This window comes from Phalangium opilio, unplaced genomic scaffold (assembly GCF_054372755.1).
Source record: "Phalangium opilio isolate 3A_F unplaced genomic scaffold, DU_Popi_V2 ptg000118l_1, whole genome shotgun sequence".
Classification (NCBI taxonomy): domain Eukaryota; kingdom Metazoa; phylum Arthropoda; class Arachnida; order Opiliones; family Phalangiidae; genus Phalangium; species Phalangium opilio.
This window is the reverse complement of record NW_028324211.1, coordinates 497,143-519,339: the sequence shown is the minus strand read 5'-3', so window position 1 is coordinate 519,339 and position 22,197 is coordinate 497,143. Positions and strand designations below refer to the sequence as shown.

Here is a 22,197-nt window from a genome sequence, read left to right as displayed (position 1 = left end):
TGCAAATACCAACAAGTTCGGAGTCAGTGTACGGAACGCGTAGGTTCTGATTCATCGCGGTAATACTCGCGATGTGCGCGTCAAAAGACACACCGGCGGGTTGTATAAACTGCGCTATTTCGAGGCGGAGGGATTCCTCCGCTCTAACAGAGAAGAAATAGTCTCTAAACGCGCCTTTCACTGTACGCCACGTAATTGTTTGATTAGGCTTATTCATGTCTCTAAACCAAATTAATGCACGACCCCTTAATACTTGGGGGAGAAGCGCGATAATGTCATTGTCTATCATGCTGTGATATTCAGCGAATTCCGTCAAAGTCCGAAGGAATTCCGGCGCGATTTCACCTTCAACACCACTAAATATTAAGTGAGGGGGTGGTTTTGGCCTATTTTTTGCGGCTGGTCTAGTTCCTATGGTCGCTAACGTAGTCGCAAGTGTTTGAATCAAAACATTTGACGCTGCACCTTGCGGTGGCGGTGGCGGCGGCGGAGGTGGGATTCCTCCTGCCGCTTGTCCTTGTCCATGGGTAGGACTAATACCAGGGCTTGGAGGAGGAGTGTTCCTCCTCGGGGGAGTATAGGATCCCGGTAACTGCGCGTTGAGCGCCGCGAACAAAGCTTGCGGGTCGGCGGGATTCATGACGCGACAGTTAATGAGTTCAAGCAATGGCACAAGTAATGTTCACTAGTACGCGTTAAATACAAATGGTAATGTCAGTCTTAACGAGTCCTGGCAAGCTCGCCACTTTATGTAACCGTAAAATTTAAATGTAGGAAAGGGGGGCCTAATTTCACGGCTCACAAAGAAATTAAATTAAAACTAGAAAAATAAGAAGTTACGAGGTTCCCGTTTAAAGGACTTATTGTCCATGACTAACTATATTTACCAGGTAGAATAACAACGTAGTGTGTTATAGAAATAATACTTGATTATTGACAAAAATAAACGCGTCCAGACAGGAGCGCGAATACAAATGAACTTTCCGCAACTGACTACTGACTCCCGATAGACTACCGTTACAGATTGTAGGCGGGGGTTTTTATCCCCGCAAAAAATGTTTTTTAACAAGGTTGACAGCAGTGGCGCTTAAGGCGCCACTTCGGGACAATTTAACATTATACAAAAATAATTGTAAAAAATGAAAAATGAGTAAAGCAGACAACGCGGTTTTTCCCCGGGAAGGAGGTTCTGGCTGTGGACGGTTACAAAGTTTTAACTAATTATCAATAAAGATATTAAAAGTTATCGAAAAATTCTTTAAACCGGCACGCTTTCTTTCCTTCATAATAAAATTCTTAAAACACAATATTCCCTATTATGTCAATCACTTCCTAACTGACTTTATCACGCCATAGGTAATTTTAGAAAAACATCTTGGTTTGGACCATGACTGAAAAAACTAACGATATGAGTGAGGTTTATCAATTGACTGAAGTTCAGATATTGCAGTTTTTCTTCAATTATTTTTATTAGTTTAGTCCTTAATCACTATTTGATTCAATCAACTGGTTTTACTGTTAAGCGATCTATTCCCTCCAAATTTATTAAAAAATTGCATATCTCCGCTTTTTCAAGAACAATTCAATCTTATCGGTATCCTCCCTATGGACCGAATTCCCAATGAACCGAAATCCCATTCAACCGTAATACGCCAACTAGATAAGAAACTAGCGGAACGGCGGGTTTTCAAACCACTGGGATTTGCGTAAGATAAGGAGATCCCATTGATTCGAATGCAACCGGGTGACGTAGATTTAGGACAGGTTAGGTTAGGGTCGGTGTAGTTTAGGTTAGTTATATTTTATAAATAATTTAACAATGCTACGCCTTTTCCAAAATATTGTTGGTAAGCTTCTTTGACTTCTCAAATAATATACCGAGGGGCTAGTCACTTGAGTAATCAGGTGTACAAAACCGCGGAAATCGATTACTTGATTTCTAGAATTCTAGGGAAATCATAAGTAATCATCGGTAATCATAATCAATTTTGTGAGTAATCAGAAATCTCCGATAATCACTGGAAATCACATGGAATATTGAGAGAATCAGAAATAATCACATGATTTCCTAGTAATCATTTGTAATCATCTCGGTAATCACACATTTCGTCAAATAATCACGCATAATCACTCGAGGAATTCGAAAATCCAAAATAAAAATCGTAATCACTTGAAATGGAAGTAATCACTCTATAATCACTGCATTCATAGTAATTCACGAAGAATCTAGTGGTAATCAAGGCATTCACTTAAAAATAACCGGAATTCATTGGAATTCATAGAGTAATGTCAGTTCTACTATGCAAACGTCATACCATAGAGTAGTGTCGGTAGAGGGGGGAGTAGACTGTGTATCCCTCCCTCTAGGCGCGCTTTTGTAAGAGGGGATACTCGGGGATACTGTACGCGCCTAGTAGGGGGATGACACTTAACTAAGAGATAGAAGGGTATGACGTTTGCATACGTAGAACTGACATCTAGCTCTAGCTCAGTGTCATCCCCCCCTACCAGGCGCGTACAGTATCCCCTCTTACAAAAGCGCGCCTAGAGGGAGGTATAAACAGTCTACTCCCCTTTCTGCCGACACTACTCCATATTCCATTTGTGGAAAGCAGACGAAACGCGGACGTTTTTCGAAGAGTTGGCATTCGCTGGGAAAGTACCGTGGGAAAATGCGATTTTTAACACTTTTATTGCTTGGTTTTTTATCCTATACACATTTTTCAGGACAATGTCACTTGTCTACATAAGAAATGTAAAACACATGGATAGCGCTTTTAGCAAAATGGACATGTGACATTGTTTGTAGTTAATTTTGACGATGGTAGTTCCTGAAACTATTTGAATGAGTTCTTGGCATATAGCCTTAGCGTGAACACCAAGCGCTTGGAAGGGGAGGGGGCTCCTTTTGACAGTAATGGCGAAAGGCTAGCCATAATCGTGTCGTTTACGATATATTCGTCGTTGTAACATGTTTTTTTTTTAATTTTGCGTCATCTATTGATTGTATAAACATTTATAAAATTCTCATAATTTTCAATACCGAAATAATGCGCGATTCTAGGCGATTCCATCCACTTGTACCAGAAGTGAGATGAGACCAGAAGTACTGAGCTAACCAAATTCTTCACTCGGCGAAAGTGAATATTCTTGATAACACTCTCAAAAATTAGTCAAACCACGAGCCCTAACCACCTTTCGGCAGACCCATGTTTCTAATACTGTAATTAATGACTGGAACTCCTTGCCCCCTAGCATTATTGCCATTACCAACAAATCTCTGTTTCGTATTAAACTCTCTGAACATTTTAACAACATGATTTAAACCCTGATGCATCCCCGTGTTCAGTTATTTTTTTCAATTATCTTTACTTTAGTATTTTCATTGGTATTTTAGACCTCTGTGTTAACAATATCCTAATCATTATATACTTTTCTTGTCACGGCTCCCTCGCTATAACCGCCGTCTGCTCATAAGACATCAAGCGTTCTTTGCGGATGTTGTATCAAATAAATAAATAAATAAATAAATAAACGTTTGGCCCTCTGGTAGCGGTTTCTGAATTTTCCCTCCAAAACGTGAGACGCTCGTGGCGGTAGACGGCCGAACTAGATTCCAGCACCCGCGTCAGTGTTTCGCGGCTTTAGGTTGAGGGGAGGGGGGTAGGAAATGTTTTTGGAACTCGGCCAATTTTTTTCTCTCTTGTTTTTAGAGCCCTTCACTTCTAGTCTCATCTCACTTCTGCTTTACGTGTAAGCGCGCCGAAGCGCGCTTAAGAGTTTATCACAGAGATTTCTGTTGATATCGTAACAGATCGGTAGTCTGTTGTTTTTAAATCTCAATATGAATGATCAAACTAATTCCACGACTAAATCTGATTCTTGCAATGTAAGTGTTGATTTAATTTACGAATTCATAAACGTTCAGAGTTCTCGAGATCTAGCCTTAATTTCGGAATTTTGAAATCTGTTTAAACGAGGTTATTATTAACCACAGATAATCGTAATTTTCGATTTAGTGTTTTCTCGCTTGAAAGGGTTTTCGGGAAGAAATACAGATACCACAAAAGATTCAAATTGGCGGATTTTTCACTGAAACTTGAGGGATAGAAAACAAATTCACCCAATCTGATGCGAGAGAGATTAGATCGGATTAGATATAGAGTGGTTTTTTGAGATTATCAAACTGTCTTAGGTATTCGTATATCTTCCTGGTGTTTTGTATGAATAACCAGCCTGAGGCTACAGTCACGCCTTAATTTGCATTTAAAGCGAGATCTAATGGGAACCATTAATATGTTCACAATCTTAGCTTTTGAGCGTATGTTCATTATAAGTCCTTTTTGTTTCTTCGCCTCCGTTGTAGCAATCCAGATTTTGGTCCATTGTTGAAAATGGAGTAGGCTCTGAAATACCCAAATATTTGAAAAATTTACTAAAATTTGTTGGGTTTGATAACCCAATATCCCTTAAAAACATGAAAGAAGATAGTGTCGCTCTGGAAACTTTCGCCAGAGAAAAGCTGAAGCATTTTTTAGAGCCTGATGATGACCCACGTGATTATTTTGGCGTGTACCACAAGAAACCAGAACTCTTCGAAATATTAGAAGGACATCGATGTTTATTGAAAGGTGTCCAAGAATTTGTTGAAAGCAAACCAAACGGGTATTTTCTAAAATACGACGAACTATTTAGTAATAAAAATCAACTCGCTGGACATTCGCAAAGAAAGGTGGTTACAAAATATCAAAATAAGACCTTAACGGGAGATCATTGCGTAAAACAGATGAAACAGGTTGGTGAAATAGTGAAAACAGAGGAGAAAGAAGTTTTGGATTTACTAAATAATTACGTAAACAATTGTAACGATGAAACAATGGCGGAAATTATTGAGAAAATCAAGGGGATGGATTTTCAAGTAACGATTTCAATAGATGGCAGCGTTGTGAAGGAAGATGCTTCAAACATTTCCGGAAAAGTTACTTGTCCTGTATGTGATTCACAGGTCAGGATCGCTTATTCCACTTCGGCAACGGGAAAACTCAAACGTGTCATTTCTAACTTTCCAAGACATCTCAAAACGCATTGTAGAAAAATTACGAAAAGAGGTTCGATCCTAACTCATTTTCGGCCATCGTTAAGCACTAACGCTCCCATGGAAGAGCCAGTAATATTGCATATCAATGAAGAACCACGAACGAGTTTACCAAATTATTCTACTAAGATGATAAACTATGGGGAGACTTTGGTGACTACACCATCTCTTAAACCCAAGGAAATTTCAGAGGCTACCACAAACAAATTAGTAGATAAATCATACTCTTGCGATCAAAAGGACACTACTTTGGGTGCATCGAATAGTACGGTTGATGTAAAGAGACCTAAAATTGCTGATAACTTGATGCACACACTTGATACATCGGGGGAAGACCGAAATGGCACGATGTAGGGACAGTTCGTGTCATTAAGGACCTTGCTCAAGAGGATGTCCCAACAACTAGTAAATGGAAAAACGAAAAGTATAGCCGGTCGGAAAGATGCAAGCGAAAATTTAAAGAGCCTATAGAGAACCAAACGCGTATAACTTCTTATTTTACCGTTCTAAATAAAGTTCAAATAATTTTAAAAGAAAACCAACAGTTGAGCGATTGTCTCAAAACATTCATTAACCACAATGTCATGAAATCGCATGACAAGTTAAGCTTTTCGACTGAAGACAACGATAATTTTCTTGCTGGACTCATGAAGACGGCAGAGGAAAATTGTAGAAAAGAGAAAGAAGGAAAGCGCTATAACGAAACTATAAAATTATTTTCAACCTATTTGTTTTTAGTCGGTGGACGATTCTTATATGAAACCCTTCTAGCAAATATTCCTCTTCCTTCAGTTAGCACAGTTCTACGTTGCCTCCGAGATAAAGGACCTGACGTGGTCGAGGGAAAAGTACGCATGGATGAATTAAAGTCATTCCTGATTAATAGAAAATTGCCTTTAAAAGTATGGCTTAGTGAAGATGCTACACGTATAACCGGAAAGATTGAATACGATTCGAGATCTAACCAAATAGTTGGCCTAGTTCTACCCACCAACGATCTTACTGGTTTACCTGTTGTCTTAGCTTACCCAGCTAATTATGCTAAGGAAATAGAAAGCCACATATCTAATAATAAAACAGCTTCTATGGCTTATGTAATCATGGCTCAGCCATTAATGGAATACGCCCCTTCATTTTGCTTGACAATATTTGGTACTGACAATCGATTTACAGCGGAAAATGTGTTGTCTAGATGGCAAATAATAAAGAATTCTGCTGTAGAGAATGGTATTGACGTAATTGGGGTTTCTTCTGATGGTGACAGCCGCTTACTGAAGGCAATGAGATCCATTATTGAACTACCTAAAAACGTCACCGATAAAAACCGTCCGTGGTACCAAGCTAATACAAACCCTTCATTAATTCCCATACAAGACACTGTTCATATTGGTGGAAAGCTACGGTCAAGAGCGATTAAAGCGTCCATTGTTTTACCCTTGGGAAACAAACTGGTGTCATCTAGTCATCTTCACATGCTGGTTGATCAATACCCTAAAGACGAACACGGTCTTTCCAAAACCGATATCGACCCTAAAGATAAAATGAACTTCAAATCAGTTGAAAAGATTTCGCAACAAAAAGTTTTGAACCTGTTGAAAAATATACCCGAAAGCGAAGGGACAGTTCAGTATCTCAGGCTCATACAACGATCTCTGTCACCCTTTTTAGATAAAAAATTAACACCACTGGAACGTGTTCATAAAATATGGTACGTTGTGTTCTTTTTAAGGATATGGAGATTTTGGATACTTAAACACCCAAGTTACACTTTAAAGGATAATTTCACAACGTACAACGCGTACGTTTGCCTAGAAATAAATGCGCATGCCCTTGTTACAGTAATTGAAAAGCTTCGGGATGAAGGCGAACATTCGATTTTTCTTCCTTGGATGTACAGTAGCCAAACATGTGAAAGTTACTTTCGTGCCATTCGATCGATGACATCCACGTTCTCCACTGTAGTGAACTTCAGCCTTTTAGACATATTACACCGGTCAAATAGGATTCAATTGCAAAGTGATATCGTAAATCAGTGCAGCAGTGGCAGTAGAATAAATAAATTTGTTTGCCAGTTTCCAAGGGCGAAGGAAACTGGTGATGATAGGTTACGCATTGCAAATCTTCAGCAAACACAGTTACCAAGTTATGATGAAATAACTCAACAAGTAATGAAGGCACAAGAAGAAGCGTTAAGTGATGCATTGAATTTGGGTTTATCTATGCCAAATGACACTTTAAGCATATTTGACTGTCAGCTGCCATCGCCTAAAGGACACAATATTAGAGGACCAACACCATATTTAGAGCAAGATTTGGAAGTTACAGATGATGAAGGTGATTTTGAAGATAAAATAGAACAAGGTCCGAATGAGATACAAGCCTTGAATGACGATAGTAAAGATGATATTGAAGAAGACCTTACATTGATGTATTCTATGGGAGGTTCGAACTTAAAAGATTATTCTTATGAATATAAGGAATCAGACCCTCTGAAAACTAGCAAATTTGTTGCTTTAACAACAAAAACAGGGAAGAAAATTGTTGTAAGGAAATCATCTTTATGCTGGCTCCTAACAACTGGAAATCACAGCTTGAGTAGTGATCGCCTACAAAGGGTGGCACAAAAACCCGTCTCCAACTCAAACTGCAGTTACGGGATCTTGAAGAAAAGAACAAAAGCTTGCACTTACGAAGAACAATTAAATATTTCGGACTGGGCAGTCTTCAAAACGGAAGATGGTATAGGTCAGTTAGTAGGGATGATTTTGAGTTTTTCGTACTTGACTGGACAAGGGCGTTCAAGGGAATATTCATTAAATTCGGTCCCAACTAAAACACCATCAAAATCATCTAAAGGAATTGGCGTTCTATGTAATTGGTTTTCTTGGGACGCTAGTGGTTTCCTTTCTCCTATGGAAATGCATAGTCACGGATACTATAATCTCAGATACTACGTTTGTACCCTAAATCGTCCCGAAATTGTCGATGGTAAACTAAAACTAACGCACGAAGATCTGAGCAAAATATCGCAATCAAAGAAACGCACAAGGAAGGAAGTTTAATCTACTATTAGTAGTTTTAATTATTTAGTGTAGATATTTGAAAATTAAACGTAATGACCTTATACAGTCTTATTTATTTCATAAAACCGAACTTAAGGGTGCTATGTAAGGCTTATTACTCGTTATTTTGTTTTCATAAAGCTTTACCAAATTGCAGTCGAATAGATTTAAAACCGTTTTTAATAAAACTACCCTTCGCTTAGCACTATCTGCTAATCATTAATTACAGCTACCTTTTGTCTAAATATCAGTTATTTCTTTATACAATAGAGCTTATTGACATATCACGAAAATATTTTCTTAGTAAGAAAAATCTGTGAAACTCAAACTGTAATTACTAGAATTGAATAATTATGTATCCTAACGTAGCCAGTGACAAGTAATCGGTATCATTCAAATAGTAATCAGTGGAATTCAGATAGTAATCACGAGTAATCAGTGGAATTCAAATAGTAATCACGATTAATCAGTGGAATTCAAAAAGTAATCACGAGTAATCAGTGGAATTCAAATAGTAATCACGAGTAATCAGTGGAATTCAAATAGTAATCACGAGTAATCAGTGGAATTCAAATAGTAATCACGAGTAATCAGTGGAATTCAAATAGAAATCACGAGTAATCAGTGGAATTCAAATAGTAATCACGAGTAATCAGTGGAATTCAAATAGTAATCACGAGTAATCAGTGGAATTCAAATAGTAATCACGAGTAATCAGTGGAATTCAAATAGTAATCACGAGTAATCAGTGGAATTCAAATAGTAATCACGAGTAATCAGTGGAATTCAAATAGTAATCACGAGTAATCAGTGGAATTCAAGTAGTAATCTCGAGTAATCTGCGGCAATAACGGGAAATCATTGTAAAGATTATGGAAATCACCTAAAATAATCGTAATCACGGAAATCAAGAAATTCATTCAGTAATCAACGGAATTCACATAAAAATTCAGAAATCAGAAATCAGGTGTACAAAATTTTGGCGAATGACTAACCCCTCGTAATATACCTTTTCCAAAACATTTCTGTTATGTTAGGTTAGGTTTGGTTAAGTTAGGTTAGTAATATTTTATAAATCATTTAACAATGTTACGCCTTTTCCAAAATATTGATGTTTAGCTTCGTTGACTTCTCCAACAAATCGCCTTTTCCAAAACATTACTGTTATGTTAGGTTAGGTTTGGTTAAGTTAGGTTAGTAATAGTTTATAAATCATTTAACAATGTTACGCCTTTTCCAAAATATTGATGTTTAGCTTCGTTGACTTCTCCAATAATATGCCTTTTCCAAAACATTGAAATTGAAATTGAAGTTTATTGTGCATGTAAAAAGTTGCAGAACAACTCACGAGAATATACACAGAAATGGAAGTAGAGCAAAATATACAAGAACAAATCATTCAGTATTATACAAAATTAAGCAGAATCATACAAAATTATTTAGAATTATACGAATTAATACAAAAAATAGAAAAGCCACGTAATTACATCGATTTAAGGAAAAACTGATTAAAGTAGTAAAGTTAAATAATATCAAATTTAGTAATTTTTTTTGGTTTGTTTCTAGCTTATAAGTTTTAAAAAATTAGTAACCATCTATAAGATGCTGTCGGATTCGTTTTTGTACATGAATTAAACTGTCAGAAAAGAGATCAATAATACTAACAAAGGAATTGCAAGTTGATTGCATTCTATTTAGAGGATTAATTGTCAATTTAGGATTATAAAATGTGCACTGATTACGAAAATGTATGGGGACCGAAAAATTAAGACCATTTACTAGAGGCGAGAGTGGGATGATATTGTCAATTAATTTGTGAATAAAAGTTTTATGATTTAAACTTATACAATCGGTAATTTTAAGGAGATCGAGGATAGTTAGTAAAAGTTCATAATTATACTGGGCCTTTGGTAAAGAGTGACTATGGCAGAATTCTATAAATTTACGCTGAACTCCTTCCACTTTGTTTAGGAGGTATTGGGTACATCCACCCCAGGCAACCCATCCAAACAGCAATCTGGAACGAACGAGGCTTAAATATAGTATGCGAAAATGACGCAGAGATTTAATCTGGCGACTTAGCTTAAGCGAAATCGCTAAGGAACGTCGACACAAGCTAATAGTCTTGGTGACGTGACTAGAAAAATGTAATTTAGCGTCGAATAACGTACCAAGATCTTTAGTCTCAGTTGCCGTGTGGATGAGTTTTGAGTCAATTAGGTAAGAGTTTAACAACATTCGACAGACTCGCCTAGTATAGCTAACGTGTATGGACTTAGTAGGGTTTATCGGAATATTTTTTATTAAACACCAATTGGAGACTATGTCTATATCCTCCTGCAAAAAGGAGCGATCAAGGTCAGAGTTTATAATCTTGCATAATTTGTTGTCATCAGCAAATTGTAGTATAAGAGAATGCTTAATTTTATACTGCAGGCCATAAATATAAATGTTGAAAAGCAAAGGCCCTAAGGAAGAACCTTGCGGAACACCACAATAAAGATTGTATTCAACCGAGGTGAGTGACCCATTGCATTTGAGGACATAAATACGCTCCTTCAAATAATCAGAAATCCATTTAAGCAATACGCCATCAACGCCCATAGCGCAAAGCTTGTCTCTCAAAAGATTATGAGAGACACGGTCAAAACGCTTTTGCTAAGTCCAAGTAGATGACATCTCCTTGACCACGACTCTCTACAACTGGCGCTACATAGTTCATAAAAACAGCATGGTTAGTGTCAACTGATTTACCAGGGGAGAAACCGTGTTGACAATCATTAGGGAATAAGTTGAACCAGGTTTGTAAATGCTTGTGCATGACCATATCGAAAACTTTAGCGAATACACAAAGTAGCGAAATGGGTCTATAATTCCCCGGATCATATTAGACTCCCGATTTAAATACCGGAGAGACAACGGCTTTTTTCCATAGGGTAGGGAAGGTGCAACTAGTAATGGACAAATTATAAATATGTTCCAACAATGGTAAAAGAATGCCCTCGCAGCCCTTTAAAATAAAGGCTGGAATGCCATCAACTCCTGTCGAGAACTTGTTAGGAAATCGAACAATAGTCTTATGGATGTCTGAGGGCGAAATAACCTGAGAGAGATAGGGTGTAGTGACACTCATAGGAGCTTCAAAAAGAAAGCCTTCAGCAGGGTTGGTATTGTCAACAGAAACACGAGAAAAATGATCAGCAAAGCTGCCAGCCAGACGCTCAGGATCAGAAACCATAACGTTATCAAGTTTTAAAGTTATAGCTCTGGAATCAGTTCGAAGGTTACCCTTGACCAAGTTCCAAAACTTTTTGGGGTGCGTAAAAGCATCTTGGCAAACACTGGCAACATGAGTTGTTTTATTGCGTGCAATTAACCGTTTAACAACCGCTCGAAGGCGTTTAAATTCAATGAGATCGGCTAAAGCTCCTGTACGCTTTTTTGCGAAAGAAATACTTTTTCTGTTTAATAGCAGCGCGAAGGGCCTGAGAATACCATAAGGGAAATACGGGAGAACCACGACGACCCTTACGCGGAATAGCCAATTCCATCGCAGCCCTTACGTGATCCGTAAGAATAGCCACACAATGATTAACATCACGCGATTCGAGGAGTATAGCCCAATCAACATCCCTAAGTGTGGAGTAAAGGCGGTCATAATCTCCTTTTCGGTAAACGTAAGTAGAGTCAGGTGGTGGAGGTGGTGCGAAAGTTTCCTCCGGTAAGGTAAGCAAAAAATGGGGGATGATATGCATCGATGGAAACTAGAGGATCCTCTAGGCCATTAATACACAAATTATTAAAATTTGTAAGACATAAATCCAATAGATTACCAGTATTATGGGGAGCAATAATCTGCTTGAGATTAAAATTAAAACAGAGTTCAAATATAGGGGTAGCCTTAGAACGAGTGTGAGCACTACAGCCTCGTGTGCTGTATTTCTTCCAGTCGACCCCAGGAAGATTAAAATCACCCAGGAGAATAATGTCAGCAGCAGCGCCATCCAAACCCCGTATTAAGCTATCTGAATATAGCCCATAATCGACGTCAGTGAGGGTAGGGCGAAAGTAAGTAGTGCCCAGGACTAAAGATTGAGAGGACGAACAGCGAATTTAAATAAAAACACTCTCCGAAGTACCCTCAAGGTCGCGACGCCTACAGCAGTGGATGGATTTCCGCACGGCAATTAATGAGCCACCACCGCGGACATTATCAAATTGGGGATCCAAGCGATCAGCACGGAAAACATTGTATGAATCGGGAAAATAATCAATTGTAAAATGAGAGTCATTTAACCAAGTTTCAGTTAAACAGATAATATCATAGTCTAATGTAGCAGTGTTTCTAAAAAATTCAATTGCTTTAGTCCGTAAACCACGAACATTCTGGTAGGCTAGTAGTAGTTCTTTCATTGTGAGGGAATGACGGGTGGAGCACAAGTTCAATACTATGCTTGTGAATATCACGGGGGACACCATTAAATTCAGTTATGATACAGTTAACTTGCCAATTAGATGGACCAGCTAACGTATCAAAATCACTGTCATTGTCACAAGTTAGGTTAGGTTTGGTTAAGTTAGATTAGTAGTATTTTGTAAATCAATTAATAATGTTACGTCTTTTCCAAAATATTGATGTATAGCTTCATTGACTTCTCAAAGAATATGCCTTTTCCAAAACATTACTGTTATGTTAGGTTAAGTTAGGTTAGTAATATTTTATAAATCATGTTAGGTTAAGTTAGGTTAGTAATATTTTATAAATCATTTAACAATGTTACACCTTTTCCAAAATATTGATGTTTAGCTTCATTGACTTCTCCAATAATATGCCTTTGACAAAACGTTACTGTTATGTTAGGTTAGGTTTGGTTAAGTTAGTTTAGTAATATTTTCTAAATCATTTAACAAAGTTACGCCTTTTCCAAAATATTTTTTCGCTTCATTGACTTCTCAAATAATATGCCTCTTCCAAAACATTACTGTTATATTAGGTTTGGTTTGGTTTGGAGGACGTCTCTTCCTCGATTCTGTTGCTGAAAACTTGTTTTACAAGTAAAACATAAAATAAAATTTTAGAATCAACAATATAGTGTAATATGTATATTCACCTTGATATAAAAATAAATCTCTCGTTTTAAGTACCATTTTAAAGTAACATTAAAGAAAATGTTACGGTTTACGGCTTATTTTAGCTTTCCCTTTAATTTACATAAGCCTTTAAAACCGTTAACTCATTGCTACTTCGTTTTATCGTAGATAACTAGGCAGTGTACACTAACGTTAAGTGCAGCCATTCATGGCTATCTCCACTTTTCGTAAACCGCCCAAGGTGCGGGATTTCGGTCCAATGGGACCTCCCTTCTTTGCTTTCAGTTGAATGGGATTTCGGTCCAATGGGACCTCCCTTCTTTGCTTTCAGTTGAATGGGATTTCGGTCCAATGGGAGGGAATCATTTTATCATGAAATTAATTATTTTGAAGGGATTTCGTATCGATGTTCGTTAACTTGTAAGCACCTTGACGGACATTGGTCTAAATTCTAGTGGCTTGACAAATTTTCAAGTTTGCACAAAAAAAGTTTTTTCAACGGTTACAATTTGTTGAGGAGACTGATAAGAGAAATTATTTTGCTCGGACCAATAAAATAATGTCGTTTACTTAATAGACCAAGAGCCAGTATCCTAGATCTTACCTCATAAAGTACAAAAGGTCTGACCATTGGAATGAGTTCAGTTTTAATGCTCATTAATAGATTTGGCCGTCTTACGCGTCACAGCTGGGGCAATTGAGGGGGGCGGGGTCATGTTTGACCCTTATGAGGTATGATTTCTTACCTCATGAGGTACATGAATAAAGAAGGTGGCAAATGATAGAACTGGAAATGGCGATTCCAAATATAAGAAATCTGACGTCATCAAAGGGGGCCATCAATAAATCAGACGGGGGTTAAAATGGTCGAATGAAGTATGAATTCCTAACTCATGAGGTACATGTATGAATCCGGTGTTGTTTGATAGATCTGGTCGTGCTAAATAACAGAATATAAAATCTGACTGGAAAATACGCGGCTTAGGTTTAATCTGACGGCCTGATTCTTGCGTCAGACTATGACAACTTCGTGCCTCATAAAGCTAGATTCCCACTCGACCGAAAAAAACCGGCGCAAATCACGCAGCATACGGTAGAAATTTTACCTTACGCCGTCGTCCGGCTGTAGACTGTTCACACTACGACTGAATTTTGAGTTTGGCGGTAGATATTTTTGGGTCACGTGACAGATTAGAGTGGTTTCCATAACATTTATTTCGAACTCTGAATTGGTATCTCTGTCCCATTGTCGCTTAGATCGTACAAGAAAGTATATTTTCTATTTTCCTCAATAAAGACTTCCTTACTAACATCTTACCTCTATATACTTCCATTAGATACATTTTTCTTTCTTCGTGGCATGTTTCCGACCAAAAAAAATACATGGCGGCTATCAATCTGTCTAGCGTATGCGTGCACTCTTGAAATTTATGACGTGGTCAGTGGAATAATTTCATTGGCTGAGACACCGGCGTAACGCCGAACACGACCGAAAAATAGAACACAACTTGCGCCCGGCCGAGCGGAAATTCCGTCGGGCTCGGCGTAAAGAGTTTTCGGTCGAACCCCTTTCTGCCGGGTGATTTGAATGACAATCGTGATTTGAATGGGTCATTCGAATCACGATTGTCATTCAAATGACCCATTCAAATCACGATTGTCATTCAAATGACCCATTCAAATCACGATTGTCATTCAAATGACCCATTCAAATCACGATTGTCATTCAAATGACCCATTCAAATCACGATTGTCATTCAAATGACCCATTCAAATCACGATTGTCATTCAAATGACCCATTCAAATCACGATTGTCATTCAAATGACCCATTCAAATCACGATTGTCATTCAAATGACCCATTCAAATCACGATTGTCATTCAAATGACCCATTCAAATCACGATTGTCATTCAAATGACCCATTCAAATCACGATTGTCATTCAAATCAAATATCTACATAGTCATTCAAATCAAATATCTACATAGTCATTCAAATCAAATATCTTCATAGGCATTCAAATCAAATATCTACATAGTCATTCAAATCAAATATCTACATAGTCATTCAAATCAAATATCTACATAGTCATTCAAATCAAATATCTACATAGTCATTCAAATCAAATATCTACATAGTCATTCAAATCAAATATCTACATAGTCATTCAAATCAAATATCTACATAGTCATTCAAAGTCATTTAAACCATCTTAATCAACAATATAATTCAAATAAACGAAGTAAAAAAAATAATTCATATCACCCCAGTTCCAAATCACTTAAATAAGCTAACTCACAAGCTTTCTCATGTCGTACGTTATAACGCTAAGTGACGACTCCGTCGTTAGAGATTCTTTCTTACTCAAACACCTCCATCTAGTAGATTTACTAAACCAGATTTTCCCAATTCCCAGTAAAAATTTCATGATAAAAGAGGACTTTACTCGCTCTCTAAAAATCACTTTCAAACTAATATAATTTTCATTCTCTGAGTGAGAGTGAGTGAAGTTCTCGAATTTTTTATATTTAAAAGTCCTTAAGAGTGATTTTGTCTCGACTCAAGAAAGTCACTCCCGACAATAGAAAGAGGCATTGGTGAAAGAAACCATATCACTCTTTTGGAAAAACATTACTTTGCGAGAGTGAGATATTATAATTCGCGTGTATGAAACTCTCAAGCCACGAGTGCTAACAAGTCACTCATTCTTGTCTCACTCTTTCGGCGCGAGAGACTTCTTTAAGAGAGACGAAAAATCTTTCGCAATGCGAGTGACATTCGCGATTTGCCCACCACTGTGGCAGGCGAAGAAACAAATGATTCTGCAAGCTCAAATAAAACAGTATCGAGTAAAAAATAAGACGATATTTCAAAACAAAAATCATTAAGAGTGCCGTTACGAATGAGCTTAACAAAAGCCGTGAAAGCATTAGAAGCCCTAGTGAACGACGCGAATTCGGACGTAGAAAATATTGAAGACCAGTTAACTTTAGTGATAAAAAGAGAAGACGCGATTAACAATTGTGACCAAGCTATCTTAGCATTAATCCATGACGAAACTAGACTAGAAACGGAAGGCGCGGAAATGCTCGCGTACCTGGAAAAAATCAGCCTAACAACCTTGAAAAGCAAAGCCAGCCGCAGGATACGTAAGGCTGCGGAACTCTCTTCGGGAGCCTCCGCGAACGGTTGTACGAGTGGAGCCTCAAACCACGGTAGCGGACCCAACGTAGTTACCACAATCACCAGAGAAGAAGGAACACGTCTGCCAACACTAACCATCCCTAAATTCAGCGAGGACATCACGGAATTCGCCGGATTCTGGAGCAGGTTCGAGTCAACAATAGAGGAGAAAACCAACATCACCAAGGTAGAAAAGTTCAATTATCTAGCATCATATTTGGACGGCGACGCAAAAAGCGTCTTAGCCGGGATGAAACCATCCAAAGCCAATTATGATGAAGCCATTTTTTTGTTAAAATCGCGATTCGGCCGTACCGACCTAGTAATTCATACCCATGGTAAACAATTGATGAATTTAGAACCAGTTAGTGATTCAAGCGATATTAGAGCGTTGCGTAATCTTTGTGACAAAATCCAATTAAATATAAGATGCCTAATGGCTTTTGGGGTAGACGCCACCTTAAGTGGTACATTTATATGTCCAGTATTAGTGTCTTGTTTGCCACGTGATATCCGATTAGAATATAGTAAAGGGCATATAAAAGATGCGGAATGGAACTTGACCGCATTTGTCGAATTCTTAAAAAGTGAAGTAGAAGGTCGTGAAACTTGTGCCTTACTAGGCGAATCAGCAAAACGTGGAAACTTAAATCCCCACGTGAAAACAGCACCCCGCGCGCAAGAAAAAACCGAGCATTATTACGCAAGACCTCCGCGTTATGAAAACCGCTCAAATCGTTACGTCCCAACGGCAACCGCGCTACAAACCAGCGTCGAGCATAGATCAGTTTACTGTATTTTCTGCCAAAATTCCGAGCACGGGTCAAACCATTGTGAAAACTTCACTATTGAGCAAAAGAAGAAACTAATTAGCGATCAAAGAAGGTGTTTTATTTGTTTAAAACTAAATCACGACTCGAGGAGGTGCGATTCGAGATATCGCACGTGCAAAACATGCAACGGTAGGCACAACTCGGTAGTTTGTTACCAAAACCCCTCCCACAAGAAAGCCCAGCAGGGAAACCAAGCAGAAGCTAGCGTAGAAATAGCAACCAACACCATAGTAGACCAGAGCAGGCAAAATGTACTGTTACAAACGGCCCAATTAACAATCAGAAACCCAGAAAACGGAGAAATGAACCCAGCTAGATGCGTCCTTGACAACGGCAGTCAGGGAACCTTCGTCCTAGAAGAAGTTTCGAAAAAGCTTAGCCTCCCAGTAATCGGAGAAAAATCGGTTTTGGTTACCGAGTTTGGATACGAAAACCCGGTAGAGAGAAAGAGGAAAATAGTTAAATTAACCCTTCATAACACGCGCGAGCCCCAGAAGAAAATACAAATAGAAGCCGTTGAGGTCCCGTATATTTGCCGCGCCCAAATCACCAACTGCGAAGAAATCCAAAAATTCGTAGAGAGAACCGGAGCCCAACTCGCGGACGACCCTAGCAACGCGAATCCTAGCGACTCCAAAATAAGCATTCAAATAGGCGGAGACTACTATTGGGACGTAGTGAAAGGAAATCATGAACGGCTAAGAAACAAATTAGTAGCTTTAGGCCCCATGAGCACTCCGATCAAAAATGTAGGATGCGTAGAAATCAAAACCAACCTAATAAATGTTATGACATCAAGGCTAGAAGAAAATAGTCTCAGACACTCCTTAGATCATTTTGGGAATTAGAAGCTATTGGTATTGAATCTAAACCAAATCAAATCACAGAGGACACGGAAGTTTTCGAAAATTTTCAAAATGACGTCAAATTTGACGAGGAACAGGGTCGCTACTTAGTAAAATTTCCCTGGAAAATAAACCGCGAAGCCATGCCTGACAACCAAACAATAGCAACTAAGCGAATGAATGGCCTCATCAGGAAGTTTAAGCAAGATCCGAAATATTACGAATCGTACAGAAAAGTAGTGACAGAGCAATTAGAAAACGGAATAGCCGAGAAGGTCCCCGAGAACGAAAAAACAAGCAGGCCTGGCACATATTATGTACCGCACCAAGGCGTAACCAGAGAGGCAAGCTCCACCACCAAATTTCGAGTAGTCCTCGACGCCTCATCTCATGTCAACGGGGCGCCATCGTTAAACGATTGTTTGGCCAGCGGGCCAAATCTCAACCCAGACCTATTATTGTTATTACTACGATTCAGGCTAAACCGCGTTGCCATCTGCGCGGATATCGAGAAAGCATTTCTACAAGTCGGGTTGGCGGAAGAAGATAAAGACTCAGTCCGAATACTTTGGCCAACAGAAGTCGACGGAAAACTAGAAGAGAATCGCTTCACAATCCTCCGTATGACACGCGTACCCTTTGGGGTTACTTCGAGCCCGTACTTGTTAGCCGCGACCGTAAAACACCACCTAAACTCTTACAAAGAAACTGACCCCGAAACGGTGAAAATCCTAAACCGAGACCTATACGTAGACGATCTCGTCAGCGGAAAACAAATAGCAACAGATGCTTATGAGCTGTCAAAACGGTCTTCCGAAATTTTGAAAGACGCCAACATGAACCTTAGAAAGTGGCAGACGAATTCGCAAGAATTACGCGAGATGTGGGGAAAGGAAGCCCAGGACCCGAATATCAAGGTCAAATTCGAGATACAAGAACCCAAAAGCCAAAAAATATTAGGTTTATTATGGGACCCACCTACGGATACATTTTCCTTTGATCTATCCAATCTGATCGACATTCTAAAGGAAGTCAAACCCACCAAAAGATACATCCTCAGCGCGGCCTCCCAAATCTTTGACCCCGTCGGAATTTTAGCACCCTTCACAATCAGGGCTAAATTTGTTTTCCAAACCCTTTGGGAACACGGATTCAAATGGGATGAAGAGCTACCGCAAGAGATAGGAAACGATTTCAAACAATGGTGCTTGGAGTTGTCACTCTTGAGACTCGTAAAATTACCAAGGTGTTACTTCCAAGACCACCCCGATAAAATCCAAAACCTACAAATCCATTGCTTTTGCGACGCGTCCATCAAAGCGTACGCAGCCACTGTTTATTTGCGCTACGAAACAGAAGACAACACCATAGTCGTCTCCCTAATCACTTCAAAAGCTAGAGTAGCACCACTAAAGAAATTAACATTACCGCGTCTCGAACTCATGGGTTGTTTGCTCGGCGCGAGATTAGCCAAAAACGTAGAAACCATCTTTGAAACCGAAACTATCGAAAAATACATGTGGTCTGACTCGACAATCGCGCTTCATTGGTTGAAAGGTTCAACTAAAACATGGAAACCTTTCGTCCAGAATAGAGCAACGGAAATTCAAGCGCTCTCAGACCCTAGAAACTGGCTTCATTGCCCAGGGACCCAAAACCCCGCGGATATACCAACAAGAGGAGCGAAAGCCGAAGACCTAATAAAAAGCGAGCTCTGGTGGACTGGATCCACCTGGCTGAAAGAAGACAAGTCCGCTTGGCCCTTAGAAACAGTAACGGAAATAGATACTTCACAAATCGAAGAAGAAAAAAGAAAAACAATTCTAGTAACCTTAAAACCCCAACGGACGGGAATTAGTCAAGCCTTAGACATATCGAAATTTAGCAGCTTAGAGAAGGTTTTAAGAATCACCGCATATATTTATCGGGTAGCAGACATAGCTAGGAAATCCAAAAAATAGGACCAATCAGTGCGAAAGAAATGCATAGAGCAGAAAACGAGTGGATTAAATGTACCCAAATAGATGATTACCCAGAAGAAATGTCAGCCCTAAGAAATAAATTTGAAATCAAACGATCATCAAGCATCGCTAAACTAAAACCAATCTTAAATCCAGAAAATTTAATGTGCGTCGGAGGTCGATTAACAGAATCAGAGTTGCCCTTCGAAATCAAACACCCTGTCATTCCAAATAAAGAATCCCATCTAGCAAAATTAGTCATGGATAGAAGTCATAAACTGATAAGCCACGGAGGGATCCAAAGCACCCTCACCCAAGCTCGTGAAACATTCTGGATCACCTCAGGTAGACAATTGGCAATAAAAACATTAAATAACTGCTTGACATGCAGAAGAGCTACAGCGGGTTCAGGACCAGGAGAAGCAGAAACAGCCCCCCTGCCTCAAGATAGAATAAACAAAGCCGAGCCATTCGAGATTGTAGGAATCGACTTCGCGGGGCCGCTATACGTAAAAATAGGCGAGTCAGTCGAGAAGTCATACATTTGCCTATTTACCTGCGGCGCCGTCACTAGAGCGCTGCACTTAGAGTTAGTGACCTCCCTCACCAGTCATGAGTTCTTACTAGCACTAAAGAGAATGATTGCGAGAAGAGGCGTGCCTAGAAAAATATACAGTGACAACGCCAAAACTTTCAATCGGGCAAACAAGGACTTGGACAAAATTTGGAATAGTTTAAATAGCAGAGAAGTTATGAACTTTTACGGAAAAAGAGGAATAACATGGCAATTTATTGTAAAAAGGGCCGCCTGGTATGGCGGCTGGTGGGAAATTATGGTTAAAAGCACCAAACAAGTGTTAAAGAAAGTTTTAGGAAGAGCTTTATTAAGCTTTGTAGAAATGGAAACCACGTTAGTTCAAGCGGAAGCTGCAATCAACTCTAGACCCTTAACGTACGTCAGCAGCGATTCAAACGACCTAGAACCCCTCACTCCATCCCACTTTCTAATCGGAAAACGCCTTACTACTTTACCATCGTATTCAGACAAATCAGTAAATGTTCCCAAAACACAAATCGAATTAACAAAAAGGCAAAAATATCGCAACGCAGTTATAGATAGATTCTGGTTAAGGTGGAAAAACGAATACTTGCTGGCACTAAGGTCTGCACATAATGTAAATTTAGCCAAAACCAATTCAAAAATTAAAATCGGCGACGTCATGATGATTCATGAAGATAAAACCCCCAAGCACCTCTGGAAATTAGGAGTAGTAACTGAAATATTTGAGGGGCGGGATTCAAAAATAAGGTCCTGCATGATAAGAACGCCTAATGGAAACATTTTGAGAAGGCCAATCCAGCTATTATATCCCCTAGAAATTGACGCGCTGTCGGTACGAGCTGCTAGTAATGTATAACTGTAAAATCAAAATGAAAACAAATGGCAACTAGATAAAATAGTGAAAAATGAACTTGCAAAAAACTGAATCAAATTGAACAATAGTGCAAAATTTTTGTGTGTTTATAATATTGAATTAACATTCCTCATTTTTTGTTTTTAAATTGAGTGTTTTAAGACACCTTTTCTTACAAGCCCTCATTAAACTTTTTTGAAATACTTAACGTATTTCGGGGCCCAGTGTGAATAATTTAGTTAATGCATTTTTTATTATCATTTTTATTATTATCAGTTCTTTTTTTGTTGTTATGTATTTTTCTTTCCCGCCTTTTTTTGTGTATTTTATTTTTTTCCCTTCCAAACGATCGAAAACATGTTTGTGCAAAATTTGTAAAAAAAACCCCAAGATTATAGAAAAACAACTTGTTTGTTTGAAACTTTCCACCAGAAAAGGGGAAAGTATTAGAATTTCCCTCAACCCTTTAGGTTGATCCAAAAGATTTTCGCATTCAATAGGCAGAATTCTCTTAGAGACCCAAGCGAACGGGTTAACTAGAACTTTAGCCAAAAAATAAACCAAGTTTTTTTTAGTATAAAAATGACTTTGACTTTTTCTTAACCTAAACCTTCAACAAAAAATAGAAACCAAACCAGCAAATAGATATCAGCAAAAATAGAAATTAGTAAATAGTGTAAAGAACTAAAATAGTAAAGATTGACTACAGAT

The 22,197-nt window shown here is 38.6% G+C and overlaps 3 protein-coding genes across 3 annotated transcripts; all 3 read left to right on the top strand.

Moving 5' to 3' along the window:
- Positions 1-16,151: 16,151 nt before the first annotated feature.
- LOC149622730 (uncharacterized) lies at positions 16,152-18,113 on the top strand. Its single transcript, XM_089853513.1, has one exon. It carries the CDS (start codon positions 16,152-16,154, stop codon positions 18,111-18,113), a length of 1,962 nt encoding a protein of 653 aa, XP_089709639.1.
- Positions 18,114-18,253: 140 nt separating this feature from the next.
- On the top strand, positions 18,254-20,071 carry LOC149622729 (uncharacterized). Its single transcript, XM_089853512.1, has one exon. It carries the CDS (start codon positions 18,254-18,256, stop codon positions 20,069-20,071), a length of 1,818 nt encoding a protein of 605 aa, XP_089709638.1.
- A 20-nt stretch (positions 20,072-20,091) lies between these two features.
- Positions 20,092-21,489, top strand: LOC149622728 (uncharacterized). Its single transcript, XM_089853511.1, has one exon. It carries the CDS (start codon positions 20,092-20,094, stop codon positions 21,487-21,489), a length of 1,398 nt encoding a protein of 465 aa, XP_089709637.1.
- Positions 21,490-22,197: the final 708 nt, after the last annotated feature.

Bases quoted from the DNA above. Each gene is read 5' to 3' on its own strand.
- LOC149622730 (XM_089853513.1), top strand. From the start codon at position 16,152: ATGAGCTTAACAAAAGCCGTGAAAGCATTAGAAGCCCTAGTGAACGAC.
- LOC149622729 (XM_089853512.1), top strand. From the start codon at position 18,254: ATGCCTGACAACCAAACAATAGCAACTAAGCGAATGAATGGCCTCATC.
- LOC149622728 (XM_089853511.1), top strand. From the start codon at position 20,092: ATGCATAGAGCAGAAAACGAGTGGATTAAATGTACCCAAATAGATGAT.